Below are 16,307 nucleotides of genomic sequence, written 5' to 3' on the forward strand. Positions count from 1 at the left end.
ATTATATTTGATTTCATACTAGAAATGTAAATTTATGCGTAATAAATGTAAGATTTTTAAAAAAAGTTTTTAGTTCTTTTGGTTGGTAGATTATAGTAGGTTTAAAAACAGTATGGTAACTCAGAGGTTTCATAAATTTGGTGACTACTGGTTTAGATGTATAATTTTATATATTACTTTTGTTGATTATTTTATGTTTTTTTTTTAAAGGTTGGGCTAACTGATCTTGAGCTAAACCAGCAAACAAAAGTTTTATTTGCAGCAGTTATTGGACTGGCTTTAGTGATGATGGCTTTAAAAGTAAGTTGCACTACTTTTGTGTTAAACCGTTTACAAACCGTGTATGTATTTTTCATTGTTTCACATTCATTCAAAGCTTCTGAAGTTCCGGAACTCAAAATACTACAAATTGAAAATTGTAATTATTTATTTAGATATTTCACTGATATTAAGTTTTTTTCTTTAAATATTTTTATTTCACATTGTGTTTAAGTGAATATATTACAGGGTGGCCATCCACCTGGAAAACCTTGAAAACCTGGAATTATCAGGAAATTTTTTTATACTGGAAAAAACCTGTAAAAGTCAGGAAAATTTAGATAAAAACCTGGAAAAATCAGGGAATTTCAAAGATAAGCTGGAATTTTTCTTTTAAGTTAAATTATTTTACCATCCCTTATATCCACTTTTATTTAGACGTAAATTTATCGTAAAAAAGTTGAAATATCAGCTCAGCAATACTTTTCTTGCATTAAAATTCTCTTCATTATTACCCTGCTAAACTAAAATGCCGTTTCAAACTCTTTTATGTTGGGAAATGAATGGAGAAATCTTCGACCTCTTTAAAGATTATGGGACAGTTTAAGAAAGGCAAAACTGTGGAAGAAAGAATATTTGCTTCTGTTTTTAACAGTAGGTTTTTTTTATTTTTTAAATCTTCTTTTAGTCTGTTGGCTGAATTCATTAATTGTTGAAGTTTGTTGCGACGCTTCGAGGGTATTTTTTTCTTTAACAAAATTATTCAAAATGCTTTAGTATTTTTAACTTTATAAAATTCTCCAAAAAATAATTGGATATGATTTAGAGATTTTATATTGCACTCTTTTTCTGAAAGCTTTTGTCCAATGAATTATTTTTTCTCAGCAAAACCAACCAATTGCTAATAGCAAAATTGTTACAATTGTTGCATTGATGCTGATTTTCTGGATTTCATGATAACTTTTATTTTGATGTTTCTGAAATTGTTTCTNGTTTTTAGTTTTTTTTTTTTTGAAAGAATTCACACTAATAATAGAAAATGGAAGGAATAATAATTAAAGTAAACTATAACAAAACAGGTTGTCTTGCACAAATATGTCTAAAAATTTTTCACTTTGATTTACTATAAAAAAAATTCTCAAGATACACTTTTGATGTTTAACGTGCAACGCCAAAATGCATAATTAATTGTACTGTAGCACTAGGATTTAATATAATCAAATTATTTTTTCTGTTTAAACCAAGATTTTGGTAATAATAAATATTTTTATTTTAAACTAATAATTAATTTTACACACCACTCAGTCTGATACTACTACTTTTCTTTTCATTACATTTGTTTTTATTTATTTTCATCTTATTTGTTTTTATTTATTCTTATCTTAATTTTGGGAAAAAAAATATTAAACCTACTTGCAATACAACAATAACTAACATCCTACTCAATTTTTAGGTAAATGGGATAAAAATTATTAGTTATTTATTGGGCCTGTAATTGGTCAATGAAACTGGAGAGGGGGTATTAAAAAGAGATACAAATTTATTCAAGAATTCATGTTAAATTTTTTCCAAAAATTTGGCCCATCTGTTACGCTACAACCGGACATATACTCTTTCTTGTTCACTGTTAGCTATGCCACTAAATAGAAGTAAAAGGCATATCGATAAATATTATCTGCTATAAAAAGATTATTTAATTTTATGCGGGCAATAAATAAAGCTATTATTATCATTTTTCCTGTGCTCAGAAAAATCAATTTTTTCCAGAAAAATTTGTTATAGGCTAATAAGATAGTAAAAAATTGTTTTTTTTTTTCCTTTTAATGTACAGTGACTATTTTTTTTTCAATGTATTTTTTTATTGTATATAAAAATAGTGATTTTTTTCAACATTTTTTACCATATTTAAAAAAAAAAAGTTTTTTATTCTACAATTTTCAAAATGATTAAATTTAAAAAAATATTGCTTAAATATGAGTTTTATTTATATTGTTAATATATTACATTGATGTTAATTTATTACATTGTTGTTAATATACGTTGCATAGTTAAAACTTTTATAAACTTTTATAAGATGGAGATTGTTATAAAACACATTAATCTGACCATTCTAACAGGAAATGGAAGACAATTTAAATTTAAAGAAGCTATTTAAGTAAAAAATAATATTTGTAGCATTAAGATTATAATTAAAGTAATTTTCAGTCATTATAATGGTTATCATTAACTTAAATTGCTATCCAATTTGAGAAATTTACATCTGACACTGAAGTGAAAAATTTCAAATTAATTATGCATCATATTTCCCAAACAACTGCATAGAATTTTTTATTCAAATGTCAGATTCAAAATTCAGTCAATTTTGCAGATAAATTACAAACAAATTCACTGAGTTTAGACAATTTGTAAATTAGTTATCATTTTTTGCTTTCGCGCGATTCACAATTGACAACAACAATTTAATCATATTAATTCGAACTTATAGTAATCAGTTTTTATAAAACAAACTGTTTTTCGTTAGGTTATGATATACTAAATATATACGTAAAAATTTGATTATAAACTTGTTTTATAAGATATTTTTTCTAAGAAATTAATGTTCATTTTTTTCCGACACCATGGATTTGCCCAGAAATGTAAAAACAAAACCAATTAGCTCATGTAAACTAGGAAACCATGTTAGATTGCAATTATTAATATATTCTAATTTCCATTAAGAAAAGGAAAAGGAAAAGAAAAAGAACAAAAGTTAAAGAATTTTATCTATTTTTTTTTCTATAGCATATGCAACAAGAAATTGACAATTTTTCCTTTACAAATACTGAACATGTCTTAAAATAATAGTGCTAATTTGAAACAAACAGCATTATTTAAACATTTGACTTATGATATTGGTTTCAAGAAAATTATTTCAATGAATTTTATAAAGAGCACTGTTTGTATAATATACAGTATAAAATGGCTCTATATTGATGTTTGGTTTCTAATCACCTGGAATTATTTTCTTTTGCTTAATAAAAACATATTAAACAGTTGGTTTCCAAGGTTGTTTTGGATCATTGCTATTTGGTACATTTTGTGCAAAAACTATTTAACACTTAAAAAAAATTTTATTCATTAAAAGCGTTATTTTCTGCAAGCTAAACATATTGTTTCCTCCATATCTATTCAAGATGACATTTTAAAAAAATAAATTTTAAATGAAATACTACACTATTATATTGACTGATACACTAATATTAACACTTTTCTTATACCTATACTACACTTTAGCAGGAAAAAAAACACGCTGACCTGGAAATTTTAAGAATTTTACTGGAAAACCTGGAAAAATCAGGGAAATTTGAAACCTGATTTGAGTGGCCACCCTGATATTAGTATCAAAAGTATTCAGGTGAATTCTACATATCTCTTTTCACTTTTTCTCTCACTTTGAATTAACTTGTTCTGACTGGTGGATTTTTATTGTGCATAGATTATTAATGACGGGACGAAAAATGGCTACCTCCATGGTTCTGGTTAGTTTTGTTCACTTGCAACAGATGGAGTAATTTTTTTTAAACGTTCATTCAAAAAGTAGCAAAAAATTATAAATCAGAATTAGCATGAAAATGTAAAGATTGAGACCTCATAAAAAATAGAGTTATCGTGGATTGACTGTATATTTATTTTAATTTATGAATTGCTATTAAATGATGTAGATGATTAAAAAACTTTGAAGTATTGATTTATTTTTTAACATTTGTTTACAAATATGTATTCTGATTTTGTTTTTGCTAAGTTGGTAGTATACAGATCATTAAAAAATGTTACTAATTGAACAAATCATAAATATTAACATTATTACAAATTAGCATATTCTAAACTAACTTTTATTTCAGGGTTTTGGTGGCTTGTGGTATCGATATTTGTTTAGATTCATTTTGCTATTCTCTTACATCATTCCTATTAGGTAAGCTAACTATAATATGCTGTTTTATTTTAAAAATTAATTTTTTTAAAAATATGTTTTGTAAGAAGATATTTTGATTACGTAATAAATTACATCAAGCGTTTTTGTATTATTCTAGGTTAATTTTTTAAAATTATTTGTTATTAATTTAAAAAAAATTATTTTGATCTAATATTTTATAAGGAGAAAATAAAGTCTAGTTATCGGTAAAATTAGCAAGGTAAAATTGAGCAAGTTAATTAAAAAAAATTTTTTGTTGCAAATTTGAATATATGTATTCCTATCATCATTGGAAGTTTGACTATAGCTATATTCATTATAAAATTTCTCAACATTTAAAACGTACTTTTGAAATCAAATTTATAATTAATCATTGTTTGTTATTATTTAATGTACCATTTTTATATTTATTTTCTTTTTAGTTAAAGTTCGCATATTATTAAATGTTCAGTATTAAGCCACCAATTTTAGTAAATTTTGGTAAAATGTCTCAACTCTCGTCAATATTTGAAAAAAAGAAAAGTTTTACGTCAATTTACTCGAAAGTTGTTGATACAGTCAGCATTAAATATAAGGATAGTCTTCAACTTTAAATGGCAATAATTAATGTATTTAATGTACTTTTAATTATTTAATGTACTTTTGACTGTAGCTGTATTTGTATTCATTTAAGTTCAATTTTAATTGAATTGCATAGTTATTTTTAGCAATTTAAAATTATAGATTAAGTTATTAAACTAAAATAAATAATAAATTTAATACAATTTCTATTATTTGACTCAATTTAAAATTTTTCAAATTGGTTTTATACTGCAATTGAAAAAGTAATTTGCTGTAACATTTTTATATTTTATTAAGTTTTTCATATCTTTTATTACTGTTTTCAGAATAAAATGTTGCTGTTGGCAGCTCAAATGTAAAGTTTAATCAATCAGTTTCAAATTTAGTTTTTTAAACGAGTTTTACAATGCTAAAAATTTTAAATAACAAATCCAGTACACAAAATTAATTAAATAAAATTTTAATTAAGTAAAATTTTAAATAACAAATTCAGTAATAATCAAAATTCACGTTCGTTCTTAAAGTAATTTAAAGTTGTTATTATCTCTGTTTTTCTGTTTTATCTAAAAATGTTATTCATTATGTGGACTGGAAAACTGATAATTTTTTCTATTTATTCTTGTATAAATTTTATACTTTTCTCTGATATCCTTGAAAATGAGTAAATTTTGATTTGTTTAATTTTATTTCCTTAAAATTTTGTAAAAGATTTTTAAATTTAAATTTTGAACATCTGATCAAAAGAAATTTAATTGGTTTTTCAATAGAATTCTTTTTATTTTCTTTACGGAACAGCTATTATGACAGCTTAAACATAAGGTCTAGACAGTAAAAATTTAATTTTTTTATAGTGATTACATGTTAAAAGTATATATTTTTTTATTATAATATTTCTTGACTAGGAGCATTTTTAAGATCTTGTCAACATTTTCTGAAAAGAGAAAGTAAGTTTTCCAATTGATAATTTTATTTTCAGTTTACGTGTGAACTTGGATATGGGTAAAATGGTTTATTCTTGGATGATTCAGAAAGACAAAGAAATTCCTGGTACAGTGGTGAGGAGTACAACTATCCCTGAAGAATTGGGAAGATTATGTTTTTTACTTTCTGATAAAACTGGGACTTTAACTAAAAATGAGATGGTAAGTTACTTGTTCGGATTTGTTAATTGGTTGTTAAATGATGCAAAGGATCACCAATCTAGATTAAATAATTAGAAATATACAAGCATGGCTCTGGTTATTTGTAATTATTTAATAAATTTTGTTTCTTTATTGATGCTGCAGCTCTTGAAGTGTCCTAACTTAATTTTAAGACTTTTGCACCATTGAATACAACTAATAACTTTTGGTTCCAGTCAGTAATTTAAAGTTCTCTTCAAATTAATTTTTTATATAAGTTTTCATTCTTTTTTTAGTTTCCAGGTCCTTTCCAATCCACAGTATGATTATTTCTCCTTAAATTTTTTGTATTAGTTTTTTTTTTGTTGCTGTGCATAGTTGTGTTATTGGCATATCTGGATTAAATAACCGTGTCAGGAGTTAAATTATCATTTGCCTAGCCACACAGATTCTTAACCTATGAGAACCCACTCAGCACGTCAAATGGCTGCACCATTCAAATTTTTGTCTTACAGTTTTCAGATTTTTTTTTTTTTGAAGAGAAATGTATAGTGAAACAAACAGGCATTTTTCAACAATTTCAAAGTTATATCTGCTCATTAATTTAAAAGTTGTTGACTGATATTAAGTTCCCATTATTTCACAGTATTTCTAGCTATAATACACAATGTAATACTTAATTCTACTGCTTTTCATTGGTTTGCATATAAATTAGAAAAATTTTCATTGTTTAAAGCATTTTTATTTAAACTGTCTTTTTATTTAAATTGTTGAATTTTAAAATAAATAATAAAGAAATGTTAAAAAAAAAATTACAAGTTATTTATGTTAACAAATGTATTACAAAATGTATTGAAATGTATTTATGTGTAGCAAATTATTATTACATCTGAATTTTCAGGAATTCTATTATTAATTCAGTTTTTTTATTTTTTTATTAACTGTTTTTCTATTGAAGTTACATTTCTAATTTAAAAAAATCATGATTCTCCCTTGTTAGTGGCCATTTCTCATCTTCTGTCTTCCTGTATCCCTTGAATTAAATCGAACATTAATGAATTTTTTCCTATTCTAAATTTTCTGTGTATTACTTTACAATGTTATGTTAACCATTATTTTGTGATTAATCTTTCTTGATATAGTGAGGTATTTTACATAATTTCATAATCTTGTCTTAAATTTTTCATATGTTTGACTTTAATATTTTAAATTAAATATCAAGAAAATATTTTAAAATTACTAACATATTTGAAAAATGCTAAAAAAGTTTAGAATTTCTTATTGTATTTAATGTAATGAATAATTGTCATGAATAAATAGGATTCATTATTGTTATTAATATATTATGTTTTAATAACAGTTAATTAAATGTAGGATGAGTTATGAATTTCTTATGTTCTTTTTTGTTTTAAAATTCGAAAAAGTAGACTGCATTTTCATCCAAAATTTGTAATTAAAGGAAGCAAAACACTTTTTTTATGTAATTTTTGTATAAAAAAGCAGAGAAGTTGTTCAGGAATAGTTTTATTTTCACAAAAGTTTAAAAGGAATTTTTCATATTACAAGTAGACTTATATTTATTCTATACATATTTATTTTTACAGGTTTTTAAGAAGTTGCATTTGGGAACTGTAGCTTATGGACAAGATTCTTTCAATGAAGTATGATTTTTCTCTGTTAATTAAGACTTTTAATTAATTTAATTTCTAAATTATATTTTTTTGACATTGAGGAGCATTAATTTAAAATAATGACTGATTTAGCTTTAAGAAATGTATGTATTTTACTTTTTAGTATCTAAAATAATTAATACTTAGAGAATGAAGCTTAATATGCTATACCAATAAATACTAATTTATGCTTGATAAAATTATGTTTATATAAGTTGTCATTGTAAACTGAAATCTCCATATCACCAGATTCTGGCCTTAACTATGATAATACTGTTAACTTAATGATACACTTAATGTTACACTTAATGATAATACTGTTATTACCTAAACACTTATTTAAAATGGAGACACTTTTTTGCCATTTCAGTAGATTTTATATTAGATTTTTTTTAATGAATTGTAGTAAAAGTATCAGCAAGTGCTAAAGTAGTTACTTTTAATATGTAATCTAGTGCACCCTTGAAAACAATACTGGCTTTGGAACCCACTAGTACTTGTCATAGTGGAGGCTTGCACATTTCAGATTTCTTGGAACTTATAAGTTAAAGTTTTTCTGCCATATATTTGATGCAGATATATTTACAAACTCATCTAAACTTTTCTTTGTATGTTTTTTTTAAAAATAAAAATTAAAAAAGTAGAATTTGTTATAACTGAGCCGCGATGGCTCAGAAGGTGGAGCGTTCACCTTCCAATGAGGTGAACTGGGTTCGAGTCCAACAATGGCTGGTCGATACGAATCTGCATCCGACTTGCACCGACCTTAGTGCTGACGTATATCCTCAGTGGTAGACGGATCATGGGTTAGAGTCCCTTCGCCTTCAGGCTAACAGTGGAAGGCTCTCATGGTCTTCCTCTCCATGTAAAGCAAATGCGGGTTAGTTCCATCAAAAAGCTCTCCACAAAGGCAAATTATCCACTACTTGATCCAGGAGTTCCCTTGTCTTCTGGATTGGGCTCAAAATTATAAGGCTACGGAGTTGAGCATTAGTAGTCGTAAACCCAAAAATTGGGTCGGCTGTTTAACGACAGTTATAAAGTATAAAATAAAATACGTTAAAACTCAATTTGGTTATCAGTTTCAATGCATTGTTATTATTTTTTTTTGAAAAAAAATTTCTTTTGTTACTTTATACCCTATTAAGTGCCAATCTATTTTAGGTTATAGCTCATTTAAAAACAGCTTATCTACCAACATCATCAGAGAGTTCTTCGAGCAGTACCACTCCTACCAGACAAACACCTAAAATGAGAACAACTATTGTCACCAGAGTTCAAGAAGCTGCAAGAGCTCTTGCTTTATGTCATAATGTTACGCCTGTCTATGATGAAGACACTGTCAGTATTGATACCTCAGGGGAGAATAAAGATTGTGATACAGAAGCTGATCAGCAATCAAAACAATCATTTGTTTACCAAGCATCTAGTCCTGATGAGGTATGCATAAATTCTTTTATTTTGCAAAATTATTTACTTTTATGTTATAGGTAAAAAGTCTGAACAATTCTTTTTGCTAAAAAGTGATTTTACTTTTACTGCAGTTTGTTTATTGGAAACAATATTGCAGAACGGCTTAGTGAATGAAAAGGCAATTCTCTAGGTACTATTTGAAAGGATGAGGCAAATGTATATTTGTTGTATGTATTACTGTGAAATGCCTATTGACTTACCCAAAATATCCTTCATTGCCCCTAAAGCAATGCTGAAGCTGTTTTTCAGGTTTGAGTATGATTGCTCCAAATTCCAAATGATGGATGGATTTGCTTACCCTCCTTTGCTGCAGAATGTTGCACCAAGGAATGCTGAAGAACTACATCTGAAAAACATAGTCCGTTACACAAGATTTCTTAAAAACAAATTCTCTCTCTCTCTCCCTCTTTTGTTTAAAAATTCATCTGTGTAGCCCTGCACTGATCCCATATTATTTTCATTGTAGGCCAACCTGCTTTTAAAATATGAGATTTGTTTTAGAATATTAAATGACAAAATATGCGTTATCCCTTACTTCAAATAGGTAATAATGATTCTGCGAAAAAGAAGAAGCTTAAAACTCACTAGATCATTTTTTAGTGAGCTTATCGTAGCATTAGATTTGCTATTTTGAATATCATTTATTTCATATTATCCCAGTTGCAGAAATCCTCACACTATGATCCATTTATGCACCATATATAATTGCGAGAATGTATTATCAGGCAAGTTTTTTTTTCTTCAAAATACTTATTTGTTCTGGACTTTATTTTTTAAGCAAAAATTAATGCAAAGCTTCTAAGAAAGAAGAAAACATGAGAATATTGGCTCAAATATTTTAAAAGAACAGTAGTTGGATTATAAAAATATGACATGTATGTTCTACATAGAACACTTGTATCATTGGAAGAAAAATATACTTTGTTATTTTTTTTTAAAATTCAAGTGTAAACTATGTATTTAGTACTCGGGGGGTCTGTTAAGAAGAAATTTAGGTCTGTACAAAATATTCACAAAATATCTTTTCATGAAAACGGACCCTTCACAAAATGATTTTTATTTTTAATTACCTCTACCCTTCACAAATTTGTTTATCTTCATTATAGTTTTGTTAATTGAATAAACCCTTCCCAGGGCCTTTGGCAGATGCTTCTTCCATTATTCGTATGAAATGAATATTCTGCATTCAGCAGTATAGGCTAAATACCAAATATTTGTATGTTGCATCTCTAATTTAGAAGCAGCAATTGTTGTTTATTTTTGAAAATTTAATTTTTTGAATTATAATTTTACAGTGCTTAGCATAATCTTGTATCTATTTACAATTTAAGAACTCCTTGAAAAGGTTTTTTGCTATAACCGGACCTATTTGCACAAATTTATAAAGGTAGGATCCTGGTTGAAAGAATGTGAGTAATTTTTTCACAATTTCACAAAATCTGGACCTTTTACAAAATGTTTGGTTAGACCCCTGGTACTCCACAATACAAATTTCATTGCTAATGATTTCCATTTTGAGAGAGATATTTTTTTTTATTTTTTACCTGTAAGAATTTGAAAAAGATTGTTAATTAATTTTTTTCTTTTCAAATCTTATTTTTGAACACTGATTACTTAGTATTTTCAAATATTATAGGTTGCCTTGGTGACTTGGACTGAGAGTGTGGGGTTGACATTAATTCAACGGAATCTTCAGAAAATGCAATTAAGATCACCTCATAACCAAATATTGGATTATTCCATTCTGCAGATATTTCCTTTTACTTCAGAGACAAAAAGAATGGGGATAATAGTTAAAGTAATTTCACTTTTTTCTTGCAATTAAGCTTTGTTTTCTATCCTTTCAATTTAATAATGATTCACTGTTTTGTTTTATCAGGAGGAAAGTACAGGAGAAATTATATTTTTTATGAAAGGTGCAGATGTTGTGATGTCATCGATTGTTCAGTACAATGATTGGTTAGATGAGGAGGTAATATTATTTGTAGTTTTATTATTTTTTGTTCATATTTTATAATTTTCTTTTTCTTTCAGGGTGTGTAGCGTTTTTAGAAAGTGCTTAAAAGTGCTTATTTTCGATTTTCATTTTTTAAAAGCCCTTAAAGGTGCTTTTTTCATTGGGTATTTTTAAAAAGTGCTTAATTTTCCCTTTTTCAAAATGAGATTTTTCGTTTGCTTAGTTGATTTTCGCTTCAAATTATGCAGAAAGATACAGTTCGCATTGTTCTATTCAACGTTTTCATAATTAATTCAACTCCAATCTATTTCGGCTTATAGTCTGTCCGTAGCATATGAAAACGCCATTCGTTTTACATGATTCAAAATTTCATGATTTTTGACAATTGTCAAAAACAATGTCAAAAGGTTTATTATTTTTTTTTTTTGACCTGACAGTTAAAATAAGATAAAACAATTTATTAATAAATTTTTAATCGATTGTCAAAAACTTTCCAACCCTGCCTAATTATGATATTTTTTAAGTGCTTAAAAATATTTTCTGAGTGCTTGAAAAGTGCTTAAAAGGTGCTATTTTTTGTTGAATAATTTGGCTATGCACCCTGTCTTTGTATACTAATTTTCAGTTAATGTCTTTAAAATTTTACAAAATTTTCATTTGAAAATAAAGAAAATTTATTTGATTTGTATGAGAAATGGATTTTATCGACTTTGTAATTACAATCGATCTCATCTGTTATATTTTATTGCAGAAAAAAAATTTAAAGTTTCGTGTATTTTCTTATTTGCTGTCAATTATTCAATGAGTTTTTTTAAAAAAGGAACACACAGCGAGAGTGTTATATTAAATTTAATCTAATATTTTAATATATTTTTAAACTTAAAAATAATACTTATTATTAAGTGAAATCAATTTCTAATTTTTCATATAAATGCATTTCTGCTAGCATTGTTCAATTTTGATTAATTGTAAATAAAATTTATTTTAATATTTGAAGAAGAATGAACCCTTTCAAGACCATTTTTTTTTTCAATAAAAGGACATATTATAACTTCAATAGATCAAGAAAGGTAAAAATAACAGTATTCTGCCAAAATAAAATCAACTATTAGGACAATTGGGGGGTTCCACCTGGTTTTTTCAGACTATTCACATATGTCCCAATGGTGTTTTTGTCTGCAGGAAATATATGTCCTGGTGGGACTAAAAGGGTTAATGTCTGAATAATGAAAAAAAACCTCTTTTAATAAATTTAATAATTTTGTTAAAATAATTACAGGTATCTCTGTTTTACATGTTCACTTTTAGGATTTCTTTCAGGAAAAAAAAAATTATTTGCAGAAACATACCACACATAATTTTTTTGAAACTAATTCTGGTGTGTAGTTACATTATTCTGATGCATACATATCACTGAATCTTGTTATAATGAAATGGGAGAAAAAAAAAACTTGTAGGAATTAAAATTTTTTTTCTCATTATCCTCAAAAGATTTTACAAATTGGATAAAAAAGAATTGGATTTTGTGTATTATTTCAATGTGAGAGGTAAAGATGAAAAACTGCTTAAAAAAATTCATAATGAGTTAACTGGTGAAGATTTTAAGAAATTATCTAAACATAAATTATTTATTTATTTTTTTTTTTTTTTAAATACATCATGACTTTTGGTAGAAATAGAATTTTTGGAATGGTCAATTAGTTACAATTTGTTTTGGAAATATATCAGTAAATATTAAAATGTAAGATTGTCTTAGTTTAAAAACTTATTGCTTATATAAGTTGAGTATGTCCTACAGATTTTATCGTACCTTCTTAAATTTTTGTCTTTTTTTACATTTTGATTTAAATTTTATGTTTTTCTAGTGTGGAAATATGGCTCGAGAAGGGTTGAGGACACTTGTGGTTGCTAAGAAAGTTTTAACTGAAGATCAGTATTCTGATTTTGAAGTATGTAATAAATTTGTTAATTTTGAAATGATTGTTATTAAAATTTGGAAATGATTGTAATTAAAATTTTGAAAATTTGTTGTCATTCTTGGAATAAAAGTATTTAAGCAAGTTTTTGAAAAAAGATGCTTTTGTTTACGAGATTTCATTAAAAAAAGTATTTTACTTATGACAAAACTGATTAAGACTGATTTGAGTGAATCTCTAGATCCAGAAAAATGTTTGAAAAAACTATGCAAATTAACTTTTCTGTATATGTTTTAACAGGTTTGCGGTAAATCTTCCAATAGAACGTAATGTTCATGTCCAACTCTGAGCAGTGAATGCATTTAGGAAATTGTTAATTAATAATAATTTTTTTTATTTTGTATTTTATTATTGAAATATCGAACTACTATTTGAAAAAATAATTAAATATACTTACAACAAGTTTTTGGAAAATTTAATAAAATTAGTAAACACTTGAGCTTTTAAGGCTGTAATGTATTGCATTTATAAAAATTTATTTTCTTTGTGTTTTTTATTAACATTAGATGCAACATTTTCTAAAATCTTTATGAAACTTTTTTTAATGATTATATATTTAGGAGACAAAATTTAAAATATTTTTGTATTTTATTTTTTGATTTTTTTTTAAGCAATTTAAATTTTAGTAGTGTTCCTTTTATATTTGAGGCTGAAAAATTTCTAGTGTCTGTATCATTTTGTCACTCTTAACTATTTTTTAATGAAAAATTAAAAGAAGTTTTTTTTTCTTTGTGAAAATAGTTTGATTTTTTTTTAAAGGCTCGCTTGAATCAAGCCAGAGTCAGTATTCATGACAGAAATGCCAAGGTTTCTGCCGTCATTGAAAGTTTAGAGAGAGATATGGAGTTACTTTGTCTGACCGGTGTTGAGGATAAACTGCAAGATAATGTTCGACCAACTCTTGAGTTACTTAAAAATGCTGGAATTAAAGTAAGCTGTCAATAGTTATTATATCAGTGAGTGTTGAAAAAAAATGTATAAGATATTTTTTGTTTACTTAAAATTTTCTTTTAACTAAGTTTTTCTCTGTTTCCCCCAAAATGACCAATTTAAATAATCAAATAAAAGCGGACAAAATAGGGGGCAAATGTACAACTTGCAGTGTTGGTACAGCTGTGCAAACTTCTCCAAAGTGCTCCAAAACAAAAATGTCTGCTTCAAGTTACTATAAAATAATGATTTTCCTCAAAATTTTACCAAACTGCTCTAAAACTCCAATAACATATAGTCATTGAGCAAAATATATTCATTGAACAAAAATCATAAATTTGGCCTAGTTTGGCACAGAATATAAGTGCAAAGTTCAGTTTCATTGCGTCGAAACTGAAAGTAATTAAAAAAAATTTTCTGATTTTTTTTAACACTAATTTGGGAAACAAATTAATCAGACACTCTCCCTCATAAAATTGAGAATGTCAATAGATGACTAAAATACGGAATTCGCTTATCATGTTATAATATATTAGACGTATAATAGTTTAAACATACGAAATTCATGTGACACATATTTAAAATATTGGAGTTAGGAGAAATAAGTATGATCATAAACCAACATGGAATTACAATGAAATTAAATGCTTTTCCTTTTTTTATTTATTTATTTAAAAAATTTTGTTTTTGTTTTATGGGCTCAAAACAGTAATTTTGCAAGCTTTATGCTGCTCCAATTGTAACCATTATTTGATCTAAAAACCAAATTTACTTGCTCCAAAATTCCTTTTTTCTGTTCCCTAATGGTTATGCTGCTGTTCCATCCCTGAACTTACTGCATTCGACTCAGGAAACTAGATCATTTATCTTCTCTAATTTTCAAAATTAATTACGAAGTATGTCTATAGTTGATGCTGTGACAAGTGAAGTACTATAAAACTGCACCAAAAATACGGTGCTGTCTGAAACAAAATTATGATGATACGTGTAACTAATGTGCAACTTGGAGCTTTTATCCACCTAGCTGATCGCTTGTGCTTTTAAATTTGTATTTGCTTCTTATTGTTTTTCTTCCCAATTACAGATCTGGATGCTTACAGGTGATAAATTAGAAACTGCGACAAGTATTGCAAAGTCTTCCTTATTAGTCTCCCGAACTCAAGATATGCATATTTTTCAAAGTGTGACTTCTCGTGGTGAGGCTCACCTGGAGTTAAATGCATTCAGGAGGAAAAATGATTCTGTTTTGATCATAAAAGGTGACAGTCTAGAAGTAAGTATAGTTTTTATTTTAGTTAATATATTTTAAGATGTTAAGTATTTGTCTTGTCAGTATATCAATCTTTAATATCATTTTTACTATAAGTAATGTTTTTTTTCTTTTTGCGAAATTAAATGAGAAATGAGATTGAATGTTTTAATAAGACTTTAATGTAATAAATAAATAAATAAATTCTAAAGTAAAATAATAGTTCTAAAGTAAATAAATTCTGAAGTATTAAGCTGATCCAAAGGCACTAAAAAGTACAAGCTGCCTAAAAGGGCATTTCGTTTTCCAAAAAATTATATCAGAAAATGGTTATTGTAAAAAAAATGTTCTGCACAGAAATTTGTTGTACTCAAAATTTTCTGTTTTTTGTTCTAACTTATTTTGACAATTAGTGCTGCAAATAGCAAAATTAAAAAAAAAGGAAAAAAATTGAAAATTGCATAGCAGCAAATCTCAATGATTAAAGTCACATAATTTTGTATTAATAATTAAAGCAATATATATTCAATCATACAATAATTTTGAAATATTCAATATCAGCTACAATTACATGTGTTTTATCTAAAAATTTATAGTCAATGAAAAAACAGATAGCTAAAATATTAAGGCATTACTGACCAAAAACCTGTAGTTTGACTGGTAAGTTCATGGCCAATTCTTCACTGAGGAAAGAATTCCAACCACTTTTAAAAAACCAAATTAATTTTTGGTAATAAGGGAAATGAATTCCCTTTAGAAATCAATCTCATTCCCAAAAATATTTTAACATAATATTTCTAAAAAAATTTCCCTTCAACGAATCCAAACTTTTTTTCATAAATGCATTTTAATTCTGAAATGATTGAATTTAGTAAGTATATTGAGTAAAGAAGGCAATTTTTTTTGTGTGAGGAATTTTTTTTTCAAGTTTTATTAAATGTAAATATTTCCTGTAGATGTGCTTAAAATTTTATCCTAAAGAATTCATGGAGCTAGCTTGCCAATGTCCAGCAGTTGTTTGTTGTCGCTGTTCTCCCACTCAAAAAGCTGAAGTTGTGCGACTCATACAAAATGAAACCGGTAAAAGAACTGCTGCAGTCGGTAATATATCTTCATTTTATTACAAATTTAATATATTGTGTCACTATATTATGCAAGAA

At 26.4% G+C, this 16,307-nt stretch overlaps 1 protein-coding gene across 5 annotated transcripts in view; it reads left to right on the plus strand.

The window, feature by feature from the left end:
- LOC107452514 (probable phospholipid-transporting ATPase IIB) overlaps positions 1–16,307 on the plus strand; it is a 39,791-nt gene that overhangs the window by 10,569 nt on the left and 12,915 nt on the right. For all 5 annotated transcript variants that reach the window (XM_071182323.1, XM_071182320.1, XM_016069001.4 and 2 more), the window contains exons 9-19: positions 211–300; positions 4,140–4,210; positions 5,748–5,913; positions 7,497–7,553; positions 8,727–9,002; positions 10,672–10,833; positions 10,915–11,007; positions 12,858–12,941; positions 13,728–13,898; positions 14,983–15,171; positions 16,104–16,248. In XM_071182323.1, coding sequence (XP_071038424.1) covers positions 211–300; positions 4,140–4,210; positions 5,748–5,913; positions 7,497–7,553; positions 8,727–9,002; positions 10,672–10,833; positions 10,915–11,007; positions 12,858–12,941; positions 13,728–13,898; positions 14,983–15,171; positions 16,104–16,248 — 1,504 coding nt within the window. The remainder of the gene's footprint in view (positions 1–210; positions 301–4,139; positions 4,211–5,747; positions 5,914–7,496; positions 7,554–8,726; positions 9,003–10,671; positions 10,834–10,914; positions 11,008–12,857; positions 12,942–13,727; positions 13,899–14,982; positions 15,172–16,103; positions 16,249–16,307) is intronic.

The sequence above is a fragment of the Parasteatoda tepidariorum genome, chromosome 6 (assembly GCF_043381705.1).
Source record: "Parasteatoda tepidariorum isolate YZ-2023 chromosome 6, CAS_Ptep_4.0, whole genome shotgun sequence".
Taxonomy (NCBI): Eukaryota; Metazoa; Arthropoda; class Arachnida; order Araneae; family Theridiidae; genus Parasteatoda; species Parasteatoda tepidariorum.